Raw genomic sequence first — 25,856 nt, 5'->3', positions numbered from 1 at the left:
GATCATGACCTGAGCCAAAGTCAGAGGCTTAACCGACTGAGCCACCCAGGCACCCTGGCTTCTGCTTTTGTACATGCTATACCTTCAACCTGGAATTCTAGTGCCCCACTTGTGGCCGTAGAAATGCTCTTAGTTCATCTTTCAAAACTCTCCTCAAGTATCTCCTGATTTGGAAATCTACTCCTGACTCTCCCAGCCAGCCGAGTTCACTTTCTAGGATTAGGCGTCTCCAGGGTGTGATAATTATTTGCTTCCTTGCCTGTCTCCTTCTTGAGAGCAGGGCCAATCCTTCACCTCCCTGAAACAGCACACCTAGCCCAGGACCTGGCATCCAACAGGTGTTAAGTCAATGTCCTTTGCGTAAGAGAATGCAGAAGGAAAAGTTGATACCCTTCTACAAATACATATAAATGTGGCCTTCTCTGTGATATTTGACTTCAGATAGATTTAACTCACACTTAATAAGCCACACACAAACATTTATTGTGTACCAGGTAATGTGTTCACCACTAGGAACTCAGGAGATCAATGAAGTCTCTGGTCTTTGCTTTCAAAGACCTCACAGGCTGATGGATGTAGCTTCTGGTAGGCAGAGGACAAATACTTTGGTCACGAGGCATGATGTTAGCAAGGATTTTACTTTTATATACTAGCACATCCTAACTTCGGGGAGTAGTAGAATCTTTGGAGGGTCCACATGCATGTATTCTTCTACACTCTTGTAACCTAGCATATACCACATAGTTTTTCCCCTGATGCCTCCAGCGGGGTGTTAGGACTTACGAGGATAAGCTTAATAAGTATCCAGCTTGACAGAAACATGCTTGGCGCTGGGTGTTTTTAGGCTTGCTACGGAACAGAGAAGCTACCTAAGCTGGCAAAGTTCCTTAATGTCCTGCGTTTTCTTTTTTTTTTTTTTTTTTTTTTTTTTTTTTACATTTTATTTATTTTTGAGACAGGGAGAGACAGAGCATGAACAGGGGAGGGTCAGAGAGAGGGCGACACAGAATCTGAAGCGGGCTCCAGGCTCTGAGCTGTCAGCACAGAGCCCGACGCGGGGCTCGAACTCACGGACCGCGAGATCATGACCTGAGCCGAAGTCAGCCGCTTAACCGACTGAGCCACCCAGGCACCCCTATGTCCTGGGTTTTCTGGGGGAGTCTTAACTTGAGACTTCCCGTCCTCTCATTTCCGTGAGCCTGCAGGGGGGCTCTGAATTCCAGTGTGGCTCTCAGGAAGCCGCTCACGGGAACCCTTTGTCAGTCCCTGGGTCCTGATTTTGGTTGAGATGATGCAGCCATGATACGCGATGCTGCCTTTGACTTTTCAGCCTGCTTGAAAGCGACGGGTCTCTGTTCGTGGGGATGTGGAATTCTCCAAAACACTCTCTACTCAAAGCAGACATTTGGTGGGATGGGGGGGGGGGGGGGGAGGATGGACTACAACTCTAGACAGGTGCCCCTTTAACGAATGGGAGCTTGGGGCTCCCTAGCGTGGCGGGATCCGGTTCAACCTACTTCCGTTCAGGCTTTGGTAGTTTACTTTTGTTTATTTGTTTGTTTTAGGAGTTCAGAATGGAGATGGACTATAAACAATGGATAGTGGACTTTGTTAACCAGTCCTTACTTCAGTTAAGCACCTGTGATGTAGAAAGTAAGCGCTATGAGAGAACAGAGTTTGCAGAACACCTGGGAGAGATGAACCGCCAATGGCACCGGATGCATGGAACACTGAATAGAAAGGTGTGCTCGTGTGTCACAGTTTGTATGATTTTGGCCTTTGCAAAATGCCACTTTCTGAAAAACGTGAAGAGCTATTCCTATGGTTAATTTACGGTTAAGACTAACAATTCTCTCAGCTATGACCCTTTTGTAAAGCCTACGTTCTGGCATTCTCCAATCGGTGCGTACAAGAGAGGAAGAAAGAGTTATCATTTCTTTGAGACTTCCTAGTGGGAAATTGAGTTAGGCCAGTGAAGAGGAGGAATTTTATTTGAGAAGATACCAAGTATTATGTGAGACTACTAAATGGTCGGAGATTTTGACATTTTCCGTGAAAGTAAATGTTCAAGAGTGGCAAAGCTATTACAGCCGTGAAAAGATTATGAAAAGGCAGGAAAATGGATGTGGTCTTTTGGTAGATTTTCATTCCATGACTCTGACAATATTAAGAAAACTTATTCTTAGAGACATATTTAATATTTATATATAATTGAGGTTAACAACTGATTGATTTCTTTATGTGTAGAGAATGCATACAAATGGATTTAGACAATTAAGGTTCAAGTGCAGGAATGGACAAAGAACGCGAACAGACAGTTCACCAAAGAAAAAAATGTGTAATTAGCAAACCAACTTGAGAAGATTACAACTTCAGTTATCAGGCATTCAGAATAAACATTATGTAACGTTATATATTTATTGAATTTGAAAAATTTAGTAAGATAGAGCTAAGAGCCCAAAGCTATCACATTCATATGCAGATCATGGCTTATATCCCCTTTTAGAAAGCATTCAGAAAATTTCAAGAACTAGAATAATCATCTTGTTTCCTAATTCAGCAGTGTCTCCTCTCACGTTTATCTTAAGTACATAGCCCTTCAGAAAAGGAAAACTATGCACATAAAGTGTTCCACATTATTTATACTGGTGAAAAATGTAAAATGCCTAAATTTCCACCGATGGAGGAATAATTAATCGAATTATACTGTGTCCATTCGTTTAAAAGATTGGGCAGCCTTTCAAATTTTCAAAAAAACTTTACATATACAGTCATTATAACCTAATAAAAATTGTGAGCATTGGAAATGACAAGAATTGCAGACATTAAAAACAGTTATTATTGGGGCGCCTGGGTGGCTCAGTTGGTTAAGCATCTGACTTTGGCACAGGGCATGATCTCACAGTTTGTGGGTTTGAGCCCCACGCCAGGCTCTGTGCTGACAGCTTGGAGCCTGGAGCCTGCTTCGGATTCTGTGTCTCCCTCCCTCTGCCCCTCCCCCCACTTGCACTCTGTCTCTGTCTCTCAAAAATGAATAAATGTTTAAAAATTTTTTAATAAAAAGTCACTATTTTATTAAGTTGATAAATTATTTGTGATATGTTTGATATTGACTTAATTTTTAAATGACTCTAATGAAGAAAGTCTAGGGAAAGAAAGTTTTCTTAAGCTTTATGTATATCAATCGATAATGCAATGAAAAATTGCGTTGAATTTGAGTTGAATGTTATTCAACATGTTATTGAATGTTAGCAACATGATTTTATTTGTACAGGTGTTAATGAAACTCCAAAACAGCCAGTTTGCTTAGCAGGTTAGCTTTCAAACACTGAATTCATATTTCCTAATATGAATCTTTATTCCAAAAGTTATTGGGAAATCTTGTGCTAAGTATGATGAATCTGCAAAGAAGCAAAATTATTTTGTTAAAAATAACCATCATGGCATTTACATTTTAAAGCATCTGGTTTAAAATGAGAAATTTTTATTTTACTTATACCTTAAAGATACAACATTTAGAACAACTCTTGGAAAGTATCACCGAGACGGAAAACAAAATACAGATTTTGAACAACTGGATGGAGGCGCAAGAGGAGAGACTGAAAACTTTACAAAAACCTGGAAGTGTGATCTCCGTGCACAGGATGCTTCTGGATTGTCAGGTGAGAAGGCACACGGCGCCTGTCCACACGGCGTGGCCAGGCTGTTCCGTCGCTGCTTCGGCACCAAGGAGGAGGGCAAGTGGCTGCACTTTCGAGGGACCCCTCCAGACCCCCAGGTACTTACTTCATTATGCAAAGGAGATAATAATCATCCATGGGTTTTACAAAATTACAAAATGCAATTTTTTGTGTGTGTGAGAAGCAGAAGAAGGTATCTTCAGTTATTGTTCCTAAGACTTGAATGTGGCTCCTCAAAGAAAATGCTCAAAGGGAATTTTTATTTCATGTTTCCCAGTTTTTTATTAATTCACCCAATACTTATGCAATTACTCTAAGGTTTCCATTAGTTTTAGTATTTCATTCTGCGTCTTCAGAGGAAAATGATTTTCTTTTACCTTCTGTGTAATATGTTCCGAAAGGACCAGTTATCCCTTGGAACTACAGTCTAAATCACAGTTGAGCTTAAGGATATTGGCCTGGCCCCCTTTTGTTCAGTTGTCATTTGCCAGGTCACTTAGTCTCACCCACACATACATTAATCCTCCGTAAGTACTGCCCTGATTGTGTCACTGCCTATTGAAGACACTTCAGCTGCCCTTGTAGCTGCAGACGTTTGCTGCTTCTGGACCTACTGCCTGAGGACACAGGCTCCTCCCTGCTGGGGTGGGAAGGTCAGGTCACACCCCAGTTGTCCTGAGAAGGTTAATCATCCTGGACATGAGATGTGAGCAGCAACACCATTATAAGAGATCTGTGCAAGTGGTCATATCCTGCTTCTAACTACCCACTAGCCATTCCATTTAGAATTCTTACAGCAGCCTTAGATTCAACGTAACCTTCACGGGAAGCCTACGCTCCACAGGTCCGTGCCATGCCACCCCCCACAGGCCACCCTGGTTTCACTTGAGTTCTAAACTGTCCACGGCCTGGGCTATCATTGCTAGTTTCCAGATGAGAAAATACAGGCTTGGAGGTTTGATGACTTAGTGTCAGGTGAGACAGCCAGTATGGGACAGACATGGCATGGGGACTGGATCTCCTGGACTCGTTCTACTGTACCATGATGATGAGGACTTATTACCTAGACTATTCTAAAATCTAGGGGTGCCTGGGTGGCTCAGTCGGTTGAGCATCCGACTTTGGCTCGGGTCATGATCTCGTGGTTTGTGGGTTCGAGCCCCGCGTCGGGCTCTGTGCTGACAGCACAGGACCTGGAGCCTGCTTCGGATTGTGTGTCTCCTTCTCTCTGTGCGCCTCCCCTGCTTGCGCTCTGTCTCTCTATCAAAAATACATATTAAATTTTTTTACTCTAGATACATGTAATAATTAAACTTATCATAAAAATTCATACTGTAGTAAGTGCAAAAATGGAATCAAATGTATTATTAAAATGTCTTTGATGTGATGTTATTTAATTACATATTGTAATGCCATTTTTACTCGAAAAGGCCAAACTCCTGTCTCTTACTTACACCTTATTGTTCCATAATGTTGTGCATATGCAAACTTTTTCCTCTTGCCCTTCCAGGATATAGAAAATCAACTGGCAAGTAAATCCAAGGCCCTTGATGAGTTGAGACAATGTTACCTGACTTCGGAGAGTGGGACCATGCCATTGTTAGAAGACACAGCATCCAGAATTGATGGGTTATTTCAAAAGAGAAGCAGTGTTATCAGCCAGGTACTAGAACTCATTTCATTTGAAGTACACTATTTCTCCTCATATAGCCTTCTTTCATCTTTTTGTTGATGTGTTTAGTCACGGAAACTCACTCCATATCAAAAACTGAAGAGTTGCTTAGAGAAATACTGAAGTGAAATAGAGAAAGGCATTTCAAATCCCCCCCCCCCTTTTTTTTTTTTTGGCACCGGATGGAGGTGTAGCCACCAATTCCAACACCATTGGCAAGCTAGAAATCCACTTGGTTATCTTTGTTTTGTCTAACGTACTCACAGACAAAAATGTCTCCACCCCCCGCCCCAACAGAGCATCTGGCACTGTTTCCTGGGCAGATATACAGGGGCAGCTATGAGAAAGCACATCCAGGGAGGTGCCTTGGGCAGGGAATGATCCCGTCTCTTGTAACCTCTATTAAGCTAGAAGCATGGTCAGCATATGGAGAATTCCAGAGGTGAGGAGAACACAGTTTGCGGGGAAGAGAAAGTAAAGAGGAGGAGTGTGGAAGATGTCTGGTCAGCTTAGAAAAGATATGTTAAAGTCTGCCTTTACCCCTTCCAGGAGTAGAGCACCAAAAGAGAAAAGGCAGGCATCTCTACATACTGCAACCTTGTTGGCTCCTCACAAATGGAGGGAGAAAATTAAGTACTAGCCAATTGTAGGTGTGTCCATATTTCCCAGAAGTCCTTATTGTGGATTATTTGTCATCTACTAAAATCTGCTTTTGACTATTTGTTCCAAGAGGGAATTGGGAATAACCTGTATAAATGAAATTCATTGGTGACCCTCGGCCTCATTTTTCCCCCAGAACTTGGGCAGGAAAGATAGAGATGAGCTTACCATATCTTGTGTGAGTCATTTGTTGAACATATCTTCTGTGAGTCACTATGTTCACTGCCAACAGTACAAAGATAAACGAGAAAATAAATGGATCCTACCGTCAAAGGGCTCGCAGACCACCAGAGAAAACATACTTGAATAGATAATCACAACACAGTGATTTTTTTTAATGTTTATTTATTTTTTGAGAGAGTGTAAGTGAAGGAGGTGCAGAGAGAGGGGGGACAGAGGATCTGAAACGAGATCGGTGCTGACAGCAGAGAGCCCAATCGGGGGCTCAAACTCACAAACCATGAGATCATGACCTGAGCTGAAGTTGGACCCTCAACCAACTGAGCCACCCAAGCACCCCACCACACAGTGAATTATGATAAAAATGTTGGGATAGAGAAGATTGAGATAATGCAAGTAAAAACATGCAGATAGTACTAATGTAAAAGATAGACATCTAGATAAATGGAATAGAATTAAGAGTCCAGAAATAAACCCTCACATTATAATCAACTAATTTTTAGACTAGGATGCCAAGACAAATCCAGGGTGGGAGGCGGGGGGGATAGTCTTCTCCAAAACCGGTACTAGAACAGCTGTATGTCCACATTCAAAAGAATGAAGTTAGACCCCACCTTCACACCGTATATAAAAATTAAATGGATCAAAGATGTAAACGCTAAAACTACAGAACTCTTAGAAGAAAACAGAGGCAGAAATCTTCCTGACTGGATTAGGCAATAGTTTCTTAGATATGACAACAAAAGCACAAGAAAAAACTGGATTTCATCAACACTAAACACTTTTGTGTTTCAAAGGATATCATCAACAAAGTGAAATGACAAACCACAGAATGGACGAAAATATTTACATACATAGGGGCTTGTGTCTACAGTATATAAAGGACATAACCAAAGGGAAAACATGAGCAAGTGATCTGAATAGATATTTCTCTAAAGAAGGTATGAATGGTCAATAAGTACATGAAAAGATGCCCAATATCATTAATAAAGGAAATATAATTCAAAACTTCAATGAAATACTCCATACCCACCTCCGTAGTGATGATAATAAGGCAGAAAATAACAAATGTTAGCAAGGATATGGAGACCTTGAAACTGTCATACATACACTGCCAGCGAATGCAAAATGGAGCAGCTGCTTTGGAAAAGAGTGTGGCAAGTCCTAAAATATTTAAACATAGAGTTATCTTAGGACTCAACAACTTTACTCGTAAGTACCCAAGAGAAAGGAGAACATGTGTCCACACCAAAAACTTACACAATAATGTTCACAGCAGGGTGATTCATAATAGCCAAAAAGTAGAAACAATCCCAACATCCCTCGGTTTATAAATGGATAGGTAAATGGTATATCAAGGGGTGCCTGTGTGGCTCAGTCTCTTGAGAGTCCAACTCTTGGTCTCAGCTCCGGTCTCGAACTCAGGGTTGTGAGTTCAAGCCCTGTATTGGGCACCACGCTGGGTGTGGAGCCTACTCAGATAGGTAAGATAGGTAGATAGATAGATAGATAGATAGATAGATAGATAGATAGATAGATAGTATTTCCGTGCAACGGGATATTATTCAGCCATAAGAAAGAATGAGGTACTGATACTTGCTACAACACTGATGGTCTTGAAAACATCACGCTAAGTGAAAGAAGGCAGTTGCCAAAGAACCACATGTTGTATGATTCCATTTATATGAAACGTCCTTAATAGGCAAATTCTTTAAAGACGAAAGGTAGACTTTGGCTGAGAAAGGGTTAGAGAAGAATGAGGAGTGACTGCTAGTGGGTATGGGGTTTCTTTTCATGGTGATGCAAATGTCCTAACACTGATTTTGGTGACTTGACTTCAAATAGGTGAATTGTATGGACTGTGAGTTATATCTCAATAAACCTACTTATTTTTTTTATTTTTTAAAGTTATCTCTAGCCCCAACTTGGGGCTCCAACTCATGACCCCAAGATGAGAGTCACATGTTGTACCGACTAAGCCAGCCAGGTGCTCCAAAGCTTTTTTTTTTTTTTTTTTTTTAATGTAGAAAACACAAAACTTACATCATCCTTCCATAAGTTCTCCAGAGTTAGTAGAGCCTCGTCTTTAAAAACAAGGGCTTAAAAACAAAACAAAACAAAACAAAAACAAAACAAAAAAAAATAAAAAATAAAAACAAGGGCTTTAAGTCTCTGCCTAAAGAAAAATCTTAGCAGCCCCATTTTGTATCTCCGTCCTAGGGCACGTGCTTAACCTCGTTAAGCCTCAATTTCCTGGTCTATGAAATAGGGATGATAATACCTACGTCTTTCTACATTTGTAGCAATGCCTATATGACACTCAGTGCTGCCCTACTGGCTGATTGTACTTTTAACATTCTGAAAATGTTCCTTCTTGTTTCTAGCGTAGTGAATTTTGCTTAATGGTTTTCTTATCCTTTCCCCCAAACCACATGTGCCATTTCTTTTCCCTGAAGCTGTAATATTCTAAGGGTTGCCCTTAAGTGCACCAGAAGTTGCACCAACTTTGTATGTGGGAGCCATGAAGTCCTTGGACCATGACAATGCCTTATGCAGCCATGTGCCTATAGGCACCTGTGTGTCAGGATCATCCCTGCCACCCAGATAGGCCCCAAGCTTCCAAAAGGTACATCTAGGGGCGCCTGGGTGGCTTAGTCAGTTGAGTGTCCGACTTCAGCTCAGGTCATGATCTCACAGTTCATGGGTTCGAGCCCCACGTTGGGCTCTGTGCTGACGGCTTCGAGCCTGGAGCCTGCTTCAGATTCTGTGTCTCCCCCTGTCTCTGCCCCTCCCCTGCTTGCATTCTCTCTCTCTCTCTCTCTCTCAAAAATAAACAAAATATGAAAAATAAAAGAAAAAAAATAAAAGGCACATCTATAAGGAGTTCCCGTCCTGCCTCCTTTTTTCCCTTACTGTCTTTTATTCTTTCTTAATGGTGGATTGTTTTTCAGCCCATATAAAGACATATGGGCTATGCAGTTGCCAGTGTGAGACTGACGTTTTGGCATCCCAGGTTGTTTTTTATCCATCTCTATTGGGCAGGGTTTGAGGCAGCTCCCTGTAGATGTTAAGCAGAGAACAGAGGGCCTGAATACAGGCCTGTACAGTTACATCCAAAACTTGACATCACATCATAAGTAAAGCTGGGCCAACATACTGATCACACTCCATTTATACTCAGATCCTTATTTTAAATTGAGATGATACCATAAACTTACCTTTTGAGTGTATAACCCAATGGTTTTTAGTATATTCACAGAGATACACAACCATCGCTACTCTCTAATTCCGGGACATTTTTGTCAACTCAAAAAGAAACGCCCATTACTCACTTTTCATTCTTCCCTACCTTTCATCCCTGGAAGCACTAATCTACTTGCTGTCTCTTATGTATATGCTGTTCTGGACACTTCATACGCGTGGAATTATACGACGTGGTCTTATCTGTCTGTTTTAGCATGTTTCCAACATCAATATTATAGTATGTTTCAGAACTTTATGGATGAATAGTATTCCACAGTTTATTCGTTGATGGACATTGGGGTTGTTTCCACTTTAAAAAAAAATTTTTTTTTAATGTTTTACCTATTTTTGAGGGAGGGAGAGAGAGAATGAGAATGAGAATGAGCGGAGGAGGGGCAGAGAGAGAGGGAGACACAGAATCCAAAAGACTCCAGGCTCTGAGCTATCAGCGCAGAGCCCGAGGCAAGGCTCAAACTCATGAACCTCGAGATCATGACCTGAGCTGAAGTCAGACGCTTAACTGACTGAGCCACCCAGGCGCCCCAGGATTGTTTCCACTTTTAAGCTATTATGAATCTGCTGCTATGAACATTTGTGTACAGATTTTTATATGAGCATATGCTTCCATTTCTCTGGGGTATATACCTAAGAGTGGAATTAGTGGGTCATATGGTAACTCTATACTTAACTTTTGTGGAACTGCCAAACTGTTTTCTACAGAGGCTGTACGGTTTTATGTTTCCACCAGCAATATATGAACGTTCCAGTTTTTCCACAGTCTTGCCAACACTGATTATTACCCAACTTGGATTTATAGACATCTTAGTGGATGTGAAATGGCATCTCATTGTCGTATAGATTTATGTTTCTCTAAGGACTGTGGATGTTCTTTAGTAGATATCTAATCCTTCGCCCAATTTAATCCTTTGGTTATTTGTCTTTTTACTGTTGAGTTGTAAATGTTCTTTATGCAACATATAAAAATATACATACTTACATATTCGCAATTGTATCTGAGATCATCTCATTTCCTCCTACTTTCACTTGCTCATCATTTTGACCGAGCACATTCCTCTCCAATTTATGCGGACTCAGGTGCCAGTAACAGTAATTTGACAATTACAGTGCTTTACAGTTTGCAGAATATTTCCACAGACACTATTTTATTTATGTTTCTATTTACTGTATCTGTTTTGTGAGTAGGGAAATCGACTCAAGGGTTCAATAACTTGCCCATGATCAGAAAGCTAATTAGGTGTTGCTGAAATATGTACTCACAGATTCTGTTCCTCATCCATTATTCCCTCCTTCGGCTGTCTCCCGGTAGGCTGAACTCTGTCCCTGCTGGTCCCTCTGGCTTCAGATCTCGTTTTCATTCACCTGTTTTATTTTTATTATTTTTTTTTCATTTTTTTTCAACTTTTTTTTTTTATTTATTTTTGGGACAGAGAGAGACAGAGCATGAACAGGGGAGGGGCAGAGAGAGAGGGAGACACAGAATCGGAAACAGGCTCCAGGCTCTGAGCCAACAGCCCAGAGCCCGACGCGGGGCTCGAACTCACAGACCGTGAGATCGTGACCTGGCTGAAGTCGGACGCTTAACCGACTGCGCCACCCAGGCGCCCCGCATTCACCTGTTTTAAAACTCAGTCTTCTCTGATCTTTTTTGTTTATTGACTACTCTTCCCACCTCAGTTAATCACTGAAGCTCTCCCAATACCCTCTCTTTTTTAAGTTTATTTATTTTGAAAGAGAGAGAGAGACCAAGAGAGAGTGAGTGGGGGGAGGGGCAGAGAAAGGGAGAGACAGAATCCCAAGCAGGCTTTATGCTGATAGACGGCTCGAACTCAACAAACCCTGAGATCAGGACCTGAGCCGAGATCAAGCCACCCAGGAGCCCCTTCCCCCATACTCACAAGCTGAAATGCCTAAATTAGATACCATGGTAGAATCCTTAGAAGGGAACAAAATGATGAGGGAGCCTCTTCTCAATGAGTTTCTAAATATCTTTGCACTTTTCACATAGGTCAACGAGCTCAAGACCTCCATGCAGTCTGTTTTGCAGGAGTGGAAGATTTACGAAAGCCTGTATGACGAGGTGGCGACGATGACAATCCGATTCTGGTACTGCATGGAGCACAGCAAGCCTGGGCTTTTGTCATTAGAGGCCTTAGGATGCCAGGTGCAGAACCTCCAGGTAAATTCAGCAGATCGTGGCACGGTGCTGCCTGGTTGGCAGAAGACCTCCGGTGGAGGCAGGTGCGGAAATGGACACAGCTGCTTTTGTGCTGTCCACAGAGAAGCGCAAAACAGCGTCTTAAATAGCAGCATCAAAAGGAGGACATGGAATTCCAAAATGAGCCAGATGAGCGGCTCCAAAGTTTACATTGGATTTTTCTCTATTATTCATGTCCATATTATCTCACAGTTTAAAAGTTTGGTCTTTTGGGGGGTGTGTGTTGGCATGTTTTTGTTTTTTTTTTTAAGTTTATTTATTTATTTGGAGACAGAGAGAGCGTGAGGGAGGTAGAGGCAGAGAGAGGGGAGACAGCGAATCCCAAGCAGGCCCCATGCTGTCAGCGCAGCGCCCAGTGCAAGGCTCAAACTCGCAAACCATGAGATCGTGACCTGAGCCGAAATCAAGGGTCGGGCGCGTAACCGACTGAGCCACCCAGGCTCCCCATGTTAGCATACTTTTTAATGTTGTAGCCTCAGATGAAAGGATGCCTCCTCAGTGGGTTTCCTCTTCACATTTCTAGTAATTTTCCCCAGTCCTATTAAGTCCTGAGCGTTAATATTATTGTGATGTAGCAGACGTGCTGAAAAGCAGCTGCCTCCCTTGGATGTGGCCAGGCCATTCTGAAGTGAATGTTTCTGCTCTGCTCTTCTCAGTCTCTTCAAGATGAAGCTGAGAGCAGTGAAGCAAGCTGGGAGAAACTGCAGGAGGTGATTCGAAAACTCAAAGATCGCTGCCCCTCGGTCGCTGAGATAATCGAAGAGAAATGCCAAAATACTCATGCCAGGTATGCTTTAAGATACAGATGGGATAACAGAGGAGATAGATTTCCTTATCTCAGTACACGTGGTGAATGAAGTGACATCAGCTTTGTTTGTATAAGTACCGCGGGCTGATTGCGCCACTGGAGTTGCAAAGCGACGTCAGCTTTGTAAAGCTTCGGCATCTGAGATAATCTGGTTTTGTGCTACTGTGGTTCTTTTGCTTTGAAGCATCTCGTTTACGTAAGACTTGATTTTCTGAAGGCGATTACTTCCCTCGTAGCCTGGGTAGCCGCTTTCAGAGGGTATAGACCAACTGCCCAGTGCGATCCTCACGGATACCAAACTCCCAGGCTGAGACAGAGTACGGGGTGCTCAGAAGGACAATGTGTTTCACTGGAAACCTAAGATGGAAGAAAGGGGATGTTATTATCCCTCTTGAGGGGACGTGATTTGTGAGATTGGAAGGAATTCTTTGATGAACTGCTTATGGTGGAAAGCTCCTTCTAAGGAGGGTGGCCCTGGTTAATTGCAAGCCTTTAATTTTGCCGAATGGGATATGAAATTCAGCGTGAAGAGAATTTGATTTTTAAGCCAGCGATGAAGAGATTAAGCTACCCTCAGTGTCCTCCACCCTTCCTCCATGTAGATTCAGCCTCTCTGGTCAAATCCACTTTGGACAAGCGTTGTGAACAAGAGGCATCAAATTGGCATACGCTGCGGTGACATCCTCAGCTCATGATCCAGTCCTTATTGGAAGAAGGGAAGGAGGGGGAGTAAGGAGCAGAGACATGTCTGTGATGCCACTTACAGTATTGGGCCCGCCCTCAAAACATGGCGGTGCAGTTTGCTATTGAAGGGATTCAGTTGTCGCTGCTACACGTACACGTTCAATTGTCGCCACAAGAATGTATCAGAAGGCTTGTTGAAAAAGGTTGAAGAAGACAGCACCAAGATGCTAACAGTAGTTATCTATAGATCAATGAGATGCCAGGGGGTGTTTTTGGTTTTTGTTTTTTTATAACCTTCTCTTTATAGATAGGTAGGCAAGGAGGTAGGTAGGAAGGTGAGGTATGATGTAGGTACAGATATAGGGGTAGATAGATTTAAACATACGTGGTTGGTGGGATTTTGTTTTCTTTCATGATGAGTGCACGTTCTATTATAATTGGGGAAAATACTGTTTAGGAAAAGCATTATTCTGGTAAGATTTTGAAATGCATAAAAATAAAGCAACTGTGCCATTTTTCACCTTTTCCATCTATTGAGCAGAGTCAAGGCTATCATGAAACAAGCATTCTTATGTGTTTCAGGTAAAATGTAAATATTATAATGCTTCCAGAAAGCTAGTTTGACCATATATATAGCTATAACCTTAAAAATGTTTACACGTTCTTGTTCTTTGACCAAATTAATTCTCTCAGAAATCTAGTGTAAGACCAATATCTTGACATGTGGGAAAAGGTCTTTGGAACAAAGTTGTATCTGAGCATTAGATTTGAAAGCACAAATTAAAAATTATTTCAATACCCATACTAAACTTGAGTTTGGTAATTAAAAAACAGACCACTTAAAGCCTGTTGTGTACAGCCATTTAAAATTAGACTGACTTAACAAATAAAATTAGACTGATTTTTTTTATTAATAATGGGAAATGTTTAAGTCACATGGGAAAGAGAGGTTATTCAGTCTGTATATGGAATAAAAACAATTTCCTCTATTTTACTGTTATATAAGGAACATGTTGCTTTTATCATTAGAAAATAAACTTGGCGGGGCGCCCGGGTGGCGCAGTCGGTTAAGCGTCCGACTTCAGCCAGGTCACGATCTCACGGTCCGTGAGTTCGAGCCCCGCGTCGGGCTCTGGGCTGATGGCTCAGAGCCTGGAGCCTGTTTCCGATTCTGTGTCTCCCTCTCTCTCTGCCCCTCCCCCGTTCATGCTCTGTCTCTCTCTGTCCCAAAAATAAATAAACATTGGAAAAAAAAAATTTAAAAAAAAGAAAATAAACTTGGCATAAACTCAATTTAAATAAGGCCCATTTAAAGACCCCCCCCCCATGTAAACCCCTCCCATGTGGAGAAGTTTTCATCAATTTCTCTACCTTTGCCTAACAGACATTCGTAATACAATAGATCATGCCAATCACAAATTTGGTAGTTTTTGTTGATAATTATAAAGTCAAGTAAATATCTTAATATGGACTGCTGTTTTTGTTTATATAATGGTGATACGTTAGTTAAAAAAGGCATTTGTGCCTTAACAACCCATCTGCTCTTGACTTACCGGTAGAATGTGTGCAGTGTGCTTTTGCTGCAAAGGGAAGGATGGTATGAGGGCCCTTTTGTTCATGTTGTTCTGACAGGTGGACCCAGGTAAACCAAGACATTGCAGAGCAGTTGCAGAAGGCCCAGAGTCTGTTGCAGCTCTGGAAGACCCATAACAGTGCTCACACCGAAGCTGCAGCAAGGCTGGAGCAGCAGGAAGCAAAGTACCAACAGCTCGAAAACATCAACATGTCTGGAAACAACCTGGCAGAGATCCTGACCCGGGCCCTGCAGGATGTAAAGGTGGTTGCCAAGCCCATTGGGAAAACGAAGGCCAAGACAGCCCAACAGAGAGGGCCATGACCCAGGGACTAGACAGACCACAGGGACAAAGAAGTGGGTCAGGACAGGTGCATGAGCAGGCCATGTAGGACGTGAACATGCTGTGATGTGCAGGGTTGGGAGGGTCAAGTGGTGACTCAGAAGCAAAGTCTAGGCAACAGGTAGCTGGGTCAAGGGTCCTTGTTCCAAGTTTCCCCTTTCATTTTAGCAGGTAAAACTCTAAAGCAAAAGCCTCATACAAGGTCTCTCAAATAAAGGCAAAAGTGTCTCAACTGAGTATGATCATCTAAGAATAATAGATGTTGAATCCCTTGCTTTAGAAATAATCATGGATTCATGCCATGTTAATGTGGCTTTTCTATGGGTATGATCATTTTTAGACTATATTTAAGTGTTGTATAATTTCCTCTGTAATCTTGTCCTATTATAATGAGTGCCCAGAAAGTGAATACTCTCTAGTTTTAAACTGGGTGACCAGATACATTCTGTAGCTTCTGAATCCAAAGGTCAAATAAAAAAATATGAATCCACTTAGTGCAACAAATGTGATCTGTATTTCTGATCAACTTCTACCTAATTTGTTGTTTCAACAAATTTTGCATACACCACATTTATAGAGTAGCCCTAACATCAGCTTGATTAATGAGGTTCTATGGTTTCTGCAAATGAATCCGTTTATGTCATAAAGTCTCAGACAGAGGACAGAGTTGCATTGATTCTTAAAATGGCCCTAAATGGATCGTTATAGTGTTTGATGATTAGAAACATAAAACATAGGACTCTACCCGGGTGGTCTTCAGTTTCTGCACATTGGAAGCCCCAACTCTGTTGATTAGTTGTCAGTTTTAGGTCGGAAATGACATATTTCAGAGGAGCGCCAGTGATGTGCGTCATATAACGAAAGCTTAGCTTTTTCAGCTGTTTGAAATAAACAATGACAAAAAGCCACGCCCACAATTTTAGGGCAGAAATTCTCCTAGATGTTGATGGAGTCCCAGAGATAGGAATTTATGTTGTGACACGAGGAGGAAATGTTTTCTGATCACTGTTGCTTCTCCAGGAACTGCAGGATGACGTACAGAAGACGAAAGAAGCCTTTCTCCAGAATTCTGCTCTCCTGGATCGACTTCCACAGCTCACAGAGTCCAGTACCTACGTGCCCCTCTCTACACAACTGCACTCCCTCCAGAGGGTTTCTTACTTGGAAAAGATGCTGCTTGTGAAAGCTAATGAATTTGAGGTTCATGTCCTTTTTCCATTCAACTTGTAGTCTTGGACATTTGCAAGCTACCCTCAATTCCTTATATCTGATGAAGTACTAGTTATTAGTACTTTCCGGGCTGCTCCTCGGGGAAACTACACAATCAAGATGCCCTGAACATAGATTCCCTGATGTGACTGTTCAATTAAGTGAGCAATGGGCAGATCTTAAGCAAGCATCTCTTCTTCATTGAACATGTTGGCTTAAGAAGTAGGATATTATATTCCTTATTCTGTTCAGATCTCACAGTTATTTGGGTCTCCAAGTGGGGTACTTGAGTCCTAGAAGTAGCTGCTTAAACCAGAGCCATTTGTTGTATTCTTTATTCATTTTTTGAAAAGCCTTTAGTGCCTGAGCTGTCAAAAACCTGCATAAAAGGCCATGGAGCTCCAATGTCCCTTTTCAATATCAATAGCAACACTGAGGGAGCAGAGTGCTCACTAACCCTCCTCTATATGCCCCCTCCAGAGGGTAATCCATTCATCCCTGAAGGCTCAGTGCTTTGCCAGAGGCACAAAATAAAAAAACCAGGAGTCTTCTGAATATTCACCTCTGAATAGTCAAGATAATAATGAGCTGCTGGGCATCGAAAACACCTTGAGCTTTTATCAGCTCCCAAGACTATGTTTCATTTTGTTGTGTATGCACATGAAAATTATTTCTAATGAAAATCTCTCTTGTTCTAGTTTGTCCTGTCGCAGTTCAAGGATTTTGGGGAACGGCTGGAATCTTTAAAAGGTCTCATTACGCATGAAGAAGAGCATTTGGATAAACTCTACCATCAAGAAAAAGAAGAAAATCCTGAGTTATTCCTGGTATTGCCAATGTTTGTGTTTCCTTAGGGCTTAGACTCACCATAGGATAAAAAGATAAGCTAATAACTATTAAGTTACAGAATCTGTTGATGTCTTCACTCTTGAGGATGGTCATTTAAAAAAAAAAAAGTTGACGTATTCTGAGAGAGACAGAGCGTGCAAGAGGGCAGGAGCCAAGAGAGAGGGAGAGAGAGAGAGAATCTCAAGCCGGCTCCACACTCCCAATGCAGAGCCTGATGCAGAGCTCGAATCTATATGAAATCACGACCTGAGCCAAAATCAAGAGGTGGACGTTTAACTGACTGAGCCACCCAGGTGCCCCTTGAGCATGGTCATATATATGCCATTCATTCTTGCCTTATTTTCCATAAGGTCTAGAAAAGTATGACAACATAGAGATCTATTTTAGTAATATGCCACAGTAAATTTAGTAGATTTAAAAGTTTTTGACGTCTTTACTAATTAGCTTCAGTGAACTAGAATAATCTAGGCATTGGCTGTTGTGATTAATTGAATTTTTCTGGTTCGCTAAAGGTCAAAAATAAAATACCCTATTACATTAATTCTGTATTTTTTTCTTTATTACCTTAGTAAGTTTAGTATAAGTAACAACGAATGGAAGAATTAAAGAATTCTGGGTCGTACAAACTCCTAAGGACTGATATCCATAACCTAGATCAAGAGTCAGCCAACTATGGCACACTATCCAAATCCCATCTTCCACCAGTTTGTGTAAACTGTTACTGGCACACAGTCATGCCCTTTGATTTATTAATTGTGGGAATTTTCATGCTGCAGCGGCAGAGGTGAATAATTATGACAGAGATCATACAGCCCATGAAAGCTAAATTATTCATGAGCTGGCCCTTTACAGAAAAAGTTTGCTGACCCTGACCTAGATTGCGATGGCAGAGTTCTGTAGTGATAGCACGGATATTGTCGAGGATGTTTGCTTAAAATACCATTGACCTAGATGCTGTCCCTGGAATATTTTAAAAATAAAATTTTGATGCGTTTTCTTTCACGTGATTTCATGTTCTTTCAAAATATAGATGTTTAAGGACCATGCTTTACTAGGGTCATTTTAAGGACTAAATTTTCATTGGCTTTGTGATCTGTTGAAGGTCAAGTTGGCAGAATACATAGGACTTTTGAAGTCCAAAATGGGTCCTGTAAAAAAAAAAAAAGACAAAACTCCTATCTCATTTCCATCTCCCTCAAAGGCAAAATCTGAGATCATTTTCTATTTCCCGGGCCATTGTGGTGCTGACCGTGTGTGCACTTATTCTGTGTGCACTTATTCTAGAAAAGCCACAGGATTAGGAGCCCAGGGTTTAGGTCCAAGTCTAATACTAACTGGCTGTTTGATCATGGGTAAGTCATCTACCTATTGAGGTTCCCAGTTTTCCCTCATTTTTGAGATAAGGATGGTCTGCAGGATCTCTGAGTCCTTTTCATCTTCCAGATATCTTATTGGCCTCCAGAAACCTGAAATTTAATTTTTTTAATAGAACCATGTGCTGGCACTGACAGCCCAGTCACCTGATGTGGAACATTTGAATGAAGTAAGCCTCAAACTCCCCCTTAGTGACATAGCCATAAAGACGTTACAAAATGTGAACCGACAATGGATTCGGGCCACGGCAACAGCCCTGGAACGCTGCAGGTCAGAGCATCCCACCTCTTTCATTCTGTTTCAGTTAAGCTAAAATTATTGACTTGAGCTCAGTAATGTCATTGTTTTATGGTTCTGTTTTGTCTGTGTATAAACCTTTGTAGTGAGCTTCAGGCAACAGGATTGAATGAAAAGTTTCTTTATTGCTGTGAAAAATGGGTCCAGCTTCTGGAGAAGACGGAAGAGACACTCAAGGTGACTATGGCTGACAGCCTCCCAGCTCTCCTGGAACAGCAGAAAACATACGAGGTAAACCTGTGCTCTCCGCTGCTTTGTACATTCACCCTGGGGCAGGAGTCAAGGAAAGACACTCATTGCAATCTATTTAAATCGATCAGTCCCTAACAATCGAATATAGGACTTTAAGCAGATTCATTTGCCAATTGATTATTTGTAAAACTCTCACACATTTTATAAATTTCAACATTTTGTTTTAGTGCTCTATTTTATTAATGAGAGAACTAGATTTTCTGCAACAGGGGAAACTTCTAGCACAACTTTGCTTCCATAGGATGCAAACATACCAAGAGCAGGCTAAAATACTTCAACTCATCTTTGCATATTCACTGAATAATTCTCTAAAATATTGAATTGCATAATTATAATTGCAGCCTTAATAATTTGACAGAGGTTATTCCCTGTGCTTACACTGATGTGCATTCAGAAATACTCTTGATGGTATAGGCAAATACTGCATTTTGAAAGTGTGCATGATTAAGTCACTGTAATTTTTAATGTAAATGATTTAAGTCTTTATCGTTACATTAAGGTCCTCCAATGAAAATGAAGTTCATTGAACAACCAAAACAAAAAACCGTGAATGAGTGACCTCGATTAAATTACCAGCCCTCTTTCCGTCTTAGTTTCCTTATCTTTAAATGGGTGTGATAATAGTACTTAAGTCTGAAGGTTGAGGAATAAGTGAGACAATGCATGTTTTACACAGTGCCTCACAAATAGTAAATGCCCAATAAATGGGCTTTAGTTGTACTTGTTATTATGCCTGTTTGCTTCTGAGATTCTATTCATAGGTGATGGTGACATGATGGTTGAGCCTTTTTTGCAATGAGGCTCAAATAATTTGAAAATTCATCGTCTCCCATGTCCTCTGTGAGCTTAGATTTTAATAGGAAATAGAAGCTCCAGGTTCATAAAAAGAATCTACTGATATCTTCTATTTTAACTCATATGCAGATGTTAGAAGCTGAAGTTTCTATAAACCAGACAGTGGCTGATTCTTATGTCACCCAGTCCTTACAACTCTTGGACACCACAGAAATAGAGAAGAGGTAAGCTGTCTGGGGTTTATGATGGGTGTGTGTGTGTGTGTGTGTGTGTGTGTGTGTGTGTGTGTGTGTGTGTGAGGTCTGGCCTCCCACCACGTGAATCTTGACCACTTTGGTAACCTGCAGCCATGTCAGTTGATAGACCATCATGAGGCCAGTCTTCTGACTGTTTATTAGGATGGGGACTTGCTACGTGGCCGTTGAAATGTCAGTCGCACTTCTATGTATGATAGAAGGGTGGCATTAGCAAACATTACATTAGTGCTATGCGAATACCCACTCACCAAGTGGAGTTAACTAAGTTTTTGCTGCAAAGGATTCTTCTGTAGTGTTTTCCTCTCTGTCTGCAGCCTCATGACATTTTGCTGTTTGAAAAATAATTTTGGGGGCGCCTGGGTGCTCAGTGGGTTAAGCGTCCAATTCTTGATTTTGGCTCAGGTCATGATCTCACGGTCGTGAGATTGAGCCCCGTGTCAGGCTCTACCTGGGTGTGGAGACTGCTTAAGATTCTCGCTCTCCTTCTCCCTCTGCCCATCCCCCTTGCTGTCTCTCTCTCTGTCTCTCTCTGAAAAAATAAAAAATAATAACAATAATTCTTAAAGTGCTGCTCTTCCCAGCAGGTAGCTATAGCACATAGTTGTGAAAGAAGGGATTTCTCTCTCTGCTATGTACACGGTGTTGGCATCACTGGGCAGTGCCAGTCAGGCTGAGAAGAGCCCCTTACGCCAGGCTGGCGACATGAACCTGCTCACAGAGCTGGTACATATGGCAGACAGAGTCCTGAGATGGGCTAGCCTCTTAAATGCTTCTCTAAGTGTCCTGATTGGTATTGTTTTTCCTCCCCATTAACACCCATATACCTGAATTTTCTTTGAGCATAGCTAAGAAGTATAAAGTCCATTTCCTTCTAGCTCTGAAGTTATAACTTCAGCCCCATCCCAGGATGACAAACTAGATTTTGATCCGTGCAGCAAAGCACGGCTTTTCCGATAATATATAAAAGGGCTTACTTATCACGTGGTGGGTTATTATTTATCCGGAAAAGAACTCGTTGAGTAGTCGCAGAAAGCATCTTCTCTGTTGCTGAAATTTGTAAAGTACGGCGTGCAAGTAAGTAATCGAGAACGTTACACAGTACCTATTCATCATTTCCCATCGGTCCAGTATTCAGTTTTCCACACAGCATTTGGAATAACGCAAGTTAAAATAGCTTACGTTTGTTTAAAGGATGCAGTTTTTCCATGCTGGCAAAATACCAGGTCACATGCAGCTATCTCCCGCTAAATGCCTTTTGCCAACCCCACGCTGCCCCTGCCCCAACCCTAAATTTCCCAACACCTTTAAGTTGAAGAGTACACACGTTCTAAAAAGGTTTTCTCCCCCCCCAACCCCCCACCCCTGTAAATGATGCATATAAACAGCACATCTGAGCTTCTACGGTGCGTTGGGAGTTCTTTTTTCTACGTGTCGGTGACAAGATCCTCTAACCATTTGTTTCTCCCAAGACCGGAATTTGTTTCAAAGTTCACGAAACTGAAGGAGCGGTGGCAGAGTGCGGCCCAGAGCCTCCGGCAGAGGAAGAGCCACATCGATGGGCTGGTGGGGCGATGGCGGCACTTCACCACGGCCGCGGAGGATTTGCTCCGCTTCCTCGCCAACACCGGCGCCCTGCTGTCTGCCGCCAAGAGCCAGGATTGCCACAGCCTCCCCCAAACCAGGAGGCTGATCCGTGAGCTGAAGGTAATGCCGGCAGGGTAGCAGCGCGAGGACTACAGTGCGATCTTCGTTGGGAAGGTGTTCATTCACCTCAAGTTTTGTGGGTTTTTTTTTTTAATATATTGCGATTCAGGTGTGCTCTCTGTACTGGGAGGATCAGCTATCCAGGGTCACCGTGACCCTGTTCATCCTTGTCCCCGGCCTTGTGGCGTCCGAAACCCAATCTTACCCGTTCATCCAGAAATAGCGAGGCTCTCTCAGGCTGCGGGAGTAGGGATGGAGTTGGGGATGGGTGGGTAGAGTGGGGCAAGTCTCAGTGACAGATTCCTTCCACCCAAGGTTTAAGGCACCGACTGATGAATAACTTGACCACCAGTGCCATAATTTACAGTGGAACTCTTGCTTACTCTTGAAGGGCAAATTCATTTAGGCAACCAAGTTTTCTTTTTTTTTCCTCTCTCTTTTTTCTCTTTTTTTTTCTCTTTTTATTTTCCTCTTTTTTTTCTCTTTTTTTCTTTTTTCCTCTTTTTTTCTTTTTTCTCTTTTTTTCTTTTTTTCTCTTTTTTTCTCTTTTTTTCCTCTTTTTTTTCTCGTTTTTTTTCCTCTTTTTTTTCTCTTTTTTTTTTTTTCCTGTTTCATATTAATTCCGGTGTTCCATGCAGTGTCATATTAGTTTGTATTAATTCCAGTTCACATGCAGTGTTGTATTAGTTTCAGTGCACAGTATAGTGACTCGGCAATCCCACATATCACTCAATGCTCATCAAGGTAAGTGTGCTCTTGGGCAACCAACTTTTCAGTCAGAGAGTTGCTGAACGAGCGTAGGTTTCGAGTAGTTAGTGGGCAGTCCCCAAAACATGTTCCGTTTAGCTGTAGAACCACTCTGCACTGTAGAGGCACGGCTAAATGAAACACCACCCTTTTGAAATCCTGTACTCTCTTCATTCATTTATCCAGTTATCAGGCACCAATTGTTTATATCTGCTCTGTGCCCGGCACTGTTTTAAATGCTGGGCATGTGCTATGGGCAAAGAGAAGAGCCTTGCTCTCAGGCAGGCAAGCAGACAAATTAATAAACAAGGAAATGCTAATTCATCTGATTGGTGGTGGGAAGTCGGACAAATCAATAAATAAGAAGATAATCAGATTGCAATAAGGCATATGTCGACAACTAAAACAAAAACAGGACCAGTAACGAAGGGGCTGGTGGCCTCTTTCCACTGAGTGACCTCTGGGAATATGACATGTAAACTGAAACCTGAATGACGAGAAGGAGCCAGCCATGCAAAAATCTGGGGAAGAACCTTTCAGACAGAAGGAATGTCTTACCCCAAAGTCCGCAAGATGGGAACAAACTTGACAGGGCAGAGGAACAGGAAGAAGGCCAGTGTGAGCGGAGTATAACCAGTAAGGCAGCAGTGGTAGGGAGTGAATTTGAGAGGCAAGTAGGGAGGAGCGCTTTGTAGGTGAGATGTAGTAGCTGGATTATAGTCTTCCTGTAATCGGAAGCCTCAGTTGGAACAGGGGCAACATGGTGCCATTTGTGTTGTTTTTGTGTTGTTGTTGTTGTTTTCAATGCGGTCTCCACGCCCGGCATGGAGCCTGTTGCGGGGATTGAACTCGAGACCCTGAGATCAAGACCTGAGCTGAGATCAAGAGTTGGATGCTTAACCTACTGAGCCACCCAGACGCCCTGATACCATTTGGATTTTTTAAAGACCCTCCAGCTGCTCTGAGGGAAGATAGGTAATAGGGGTGCCGAAGGAGAGTCAGGAATCCCAGCGTATTACTTATCTCTTGCTGCATAACAACCGTCATTGATTATTAGCTCTCAAAGTACTCGGGGTCGACAGGGCTCAATTGGGTGGTTCTTACTTAGGGTCTCCCAGGAAGTTTCAGTCAGACGGTGGTGGGGGCTCCCTCACTTCCATGTCTAGCACTTAAGTGGGAAAGACTCAGACAGCATGATGCTCTGTGGTCTCTCCACATGAAGGCTTCTTATAGCCAGACTTTTTACATGGCTCCTCAGTGGACTCAAAGGTGCACGTCCCAAGAAAGAGATCCAGGGAGACGCTGTACTGCCTTCTAGACCTAGCCTCAGAAGTCACATAAGTCACTTCTACCATCCTCTGTTAATGAAGGCCATCACACATGCTCACACAGGATTAACAGAAGGGGGCAGAGACCCCAGTGCTTGATGGGGAGTGATGGCAAGGTTCTGGAAGAGCATGTAGGACTAGGAATATTGTGGGCATTTTGTGAAAAATACAGTCTCCTATAACCAGTTAGAAGGCCATTTCTGTAGTCTTGGATAGCTGTTATGATGGATAAGAAAAGGATGATCATGGTGAAGATTGAAAAAGGATGTGTTTGTAATAGAGTTTACAAGACTTCCTAATCATTTGGATGTGGCAGGTAAATAAAAATCTAAGTCAAGATGACTCTAGGGTTTTGGCTTGAGCATCTTGGTGGATAGTGTGCTGTTGACCAAGTCAGGGAAAATTGGAGGAGGAGCACATCTTTTGAGAAGCCTAAAATGCCTATAGATGTCTATCTCTTTGGCCATGTCGAGCAATACTATGCGTTGGAAAGACGAGTGTGGGGTGTCAGGATGCTCCCTGAGTTACGGTTCCTCTTATTTGTGTCTGATCCTGAGAGGACAGTCCGCTTTCCTACTTTGTATTGGGTTGTATCAAGTATTCCCAGAAATACCTTTGTAAATCAATACTCTGTTGATTTTTTTTAAACATCAGTTCCCATTCTAGAAAATGCCTACATTATGCCTCCCTTGAAAAATTTGAAGATGAAGGAAATCATATTTAGAACAGAAAAAAAAAAAGAAAGAAAACTAAGTTGTTTTTTTTTTTCCTGAGACCAAATGCTTTTGGGAGTATGAGTCAATTTAAAAGTGTTTACTTCATTTTTATAGTGAAAATAGATATTTTCAGTCCCTTTAAAGAAGAGCCTGGAGGCGCCTGGGTGGCTCAGTTGGTTGAGCATCCAACTCTTGATTTCAGCTCAGGTCATGATCCCTGGGTTGTGGGATCGAGCCCTGTGTGGGGCTCCGTGCTGAGCGTGGAGCCTGCTTAAGATTCTCCCCCTCTCTCTCTCCCCCTCTCTTTGTCTCTCCCCCTCTCTGTCTCTCCCCCTCTCTGTCTCTCCCCTTCTCTGTCTCTCCTTCCCTCTCCCTCTTCCCCTCTCCCCCACTTTCACTCTCTTTAAAAGGCTCTTTTTTAGAACCTGCGCGATACTTAAATGGAACATCATACAGCTGTCCCTCTGGGGCATACGCTGATGCATATGTTTAAGTGCCCATAATAAGTTTAAGTGTATATTTTTTATATTTTGCCTTTTTTATTCTCTCCTTTTATATCTGTGTAGCATAATATGCACATTTGACTCTCAGGGGTTAAGAGTAAGCTGACTCTTCTACCATGGTCGTAGTGAGTATTTGCTCTTAATTTCAGGTCTAATACTCCGATCATTTGCTTAATACTCTCAGGTCTATTTATCTTGTAGGCTCTTAGTCTTTGAAGTATATATTTTTATGTCTTTATGTCTCTGATCATTACACGAAGAATGTTATCTCTTAACAATTGGAAATTATTTTAAGATCACATTACTTGGTGTAGTATATAGTAGTGTAAAACGTAACCTTAGATGTGAATGTGTGTGTGTGCGTGTGCACACTTTCTAATCAGAGCTGTCTAATTTATGTATAATTTAACATCAGGAAAAGCTCCGAAGGAAATGTTCACAAACACATATGGTCGCAGTTGGATAATAGCAGAGGCTTAAGGAAATCACTTTTTTGTGTTTTTTGGTTTTCTAGAGTAAAGACATTCATTTTCAGAGACGGCACATCACCTATGCACTCACCTTAGAAGCTGGGGAAAAGTTACTCAACACAGCTAGCCTGGAAACAAAAGAGTTGATTGACAAGAAAATCAGTCAACTCCAGGACAACTGGAAGGACACAAAGCTCCAAGTAGGAGAGATGATTACCCAGTTGCAGAGCAATATAGAGGTAAACTCACCGTTTACTTTTCCTGATATTCAGGTAC

General features: G+C 42.0%; 1 protein-coding gene across 14 annotated transcripts in view; it reads left to right on the top strand.

Annotated features, from left to right (window-relative positions):
* Nucleotides 1-25,856, top strand: part of SYNE2 (spectrin repeat containing nuclear envelope protein 2) — a 342,816-nt gene that overhangs the window by 264,417 nt on the left and 52,543 nt on the right. For all 14 annotated transcript variants that reach the window (XM_086709562.1, XM_086709567.1, XM_086709569.1 and 11 more), the window contains 13 exons: nucleotides 1,566-1,742; nucleotides 3,507-3,662; nucleotides 5,191-5,343; nucleotides 11,462-11,632; nucleotides 12,328-12,458; nucleotides 14,796-15,000; nucleotides 16,100-16,279; nucleotides 16,987-17,115; nucleotides 18,627-18,781; nucleotides 18,895-19,039; nucleotides 19,985-20,079; nucleotides 21,582-21,816; nucleotides 25,625-25,819. In XM_086709562.1, the coding sequence (XP_086565688.1) occupies nucleotides 1,566-1,742; nucleotides 3,507-3,662; nucleotides 5,191-5,343; nucleotides 11,462-11,632; nucleotides 12,328-12,458; nucleotides 14,796-15,000; nucleotides 16,100-16,279; nucleotides 16,987-17,115; nucleotides 18,627-18,781; nucleotides 18,895-19,039; nucleotides 19,985-20,079; nucleotides 21,582-21,816; nucleotides 25,625-25,819 (2,127 nt within the window). The remainder of the gene's footprint in view (nucleotides 1-1,565; nucleotides 1,743-3,506; nucleotides 3,663-5,190; nucleotides 5,344-11,461; nucleotides 11,633-12,327; nucleotides 12,459-14,795; nucleotides 15,001-16,099; nucleotides 16,280-16,986; nucleotides 17,116-18,626; nucleotides 18,782-18,894; nucleotides 19,040-19,984; nucleotides 20,080-21,581; nucleotides 21,817-25,624; nucleotides 25,820-25,856) is intronic.

This window comes from Puma concolor, chromosome B3, assembly GCF_028749965.1.
Source record: "Puma concolor isolate L17-30 chromosome B3, mPumCon1.1.hap2, whole genome shotgun sequence".
In the NCBI taxonomy this organism is placed as follows: domain Eukaryota; kingdom Metazoa; phylum Chordata; class Mammalia; order Carnivora; family Felidae; genus Puma; species Puma concolor.
The sequence above is the reverse complement of the archived record's forward strand: the minus strand, read 5'-3'. Positions and strand labels throughout refer to the sequence as shown.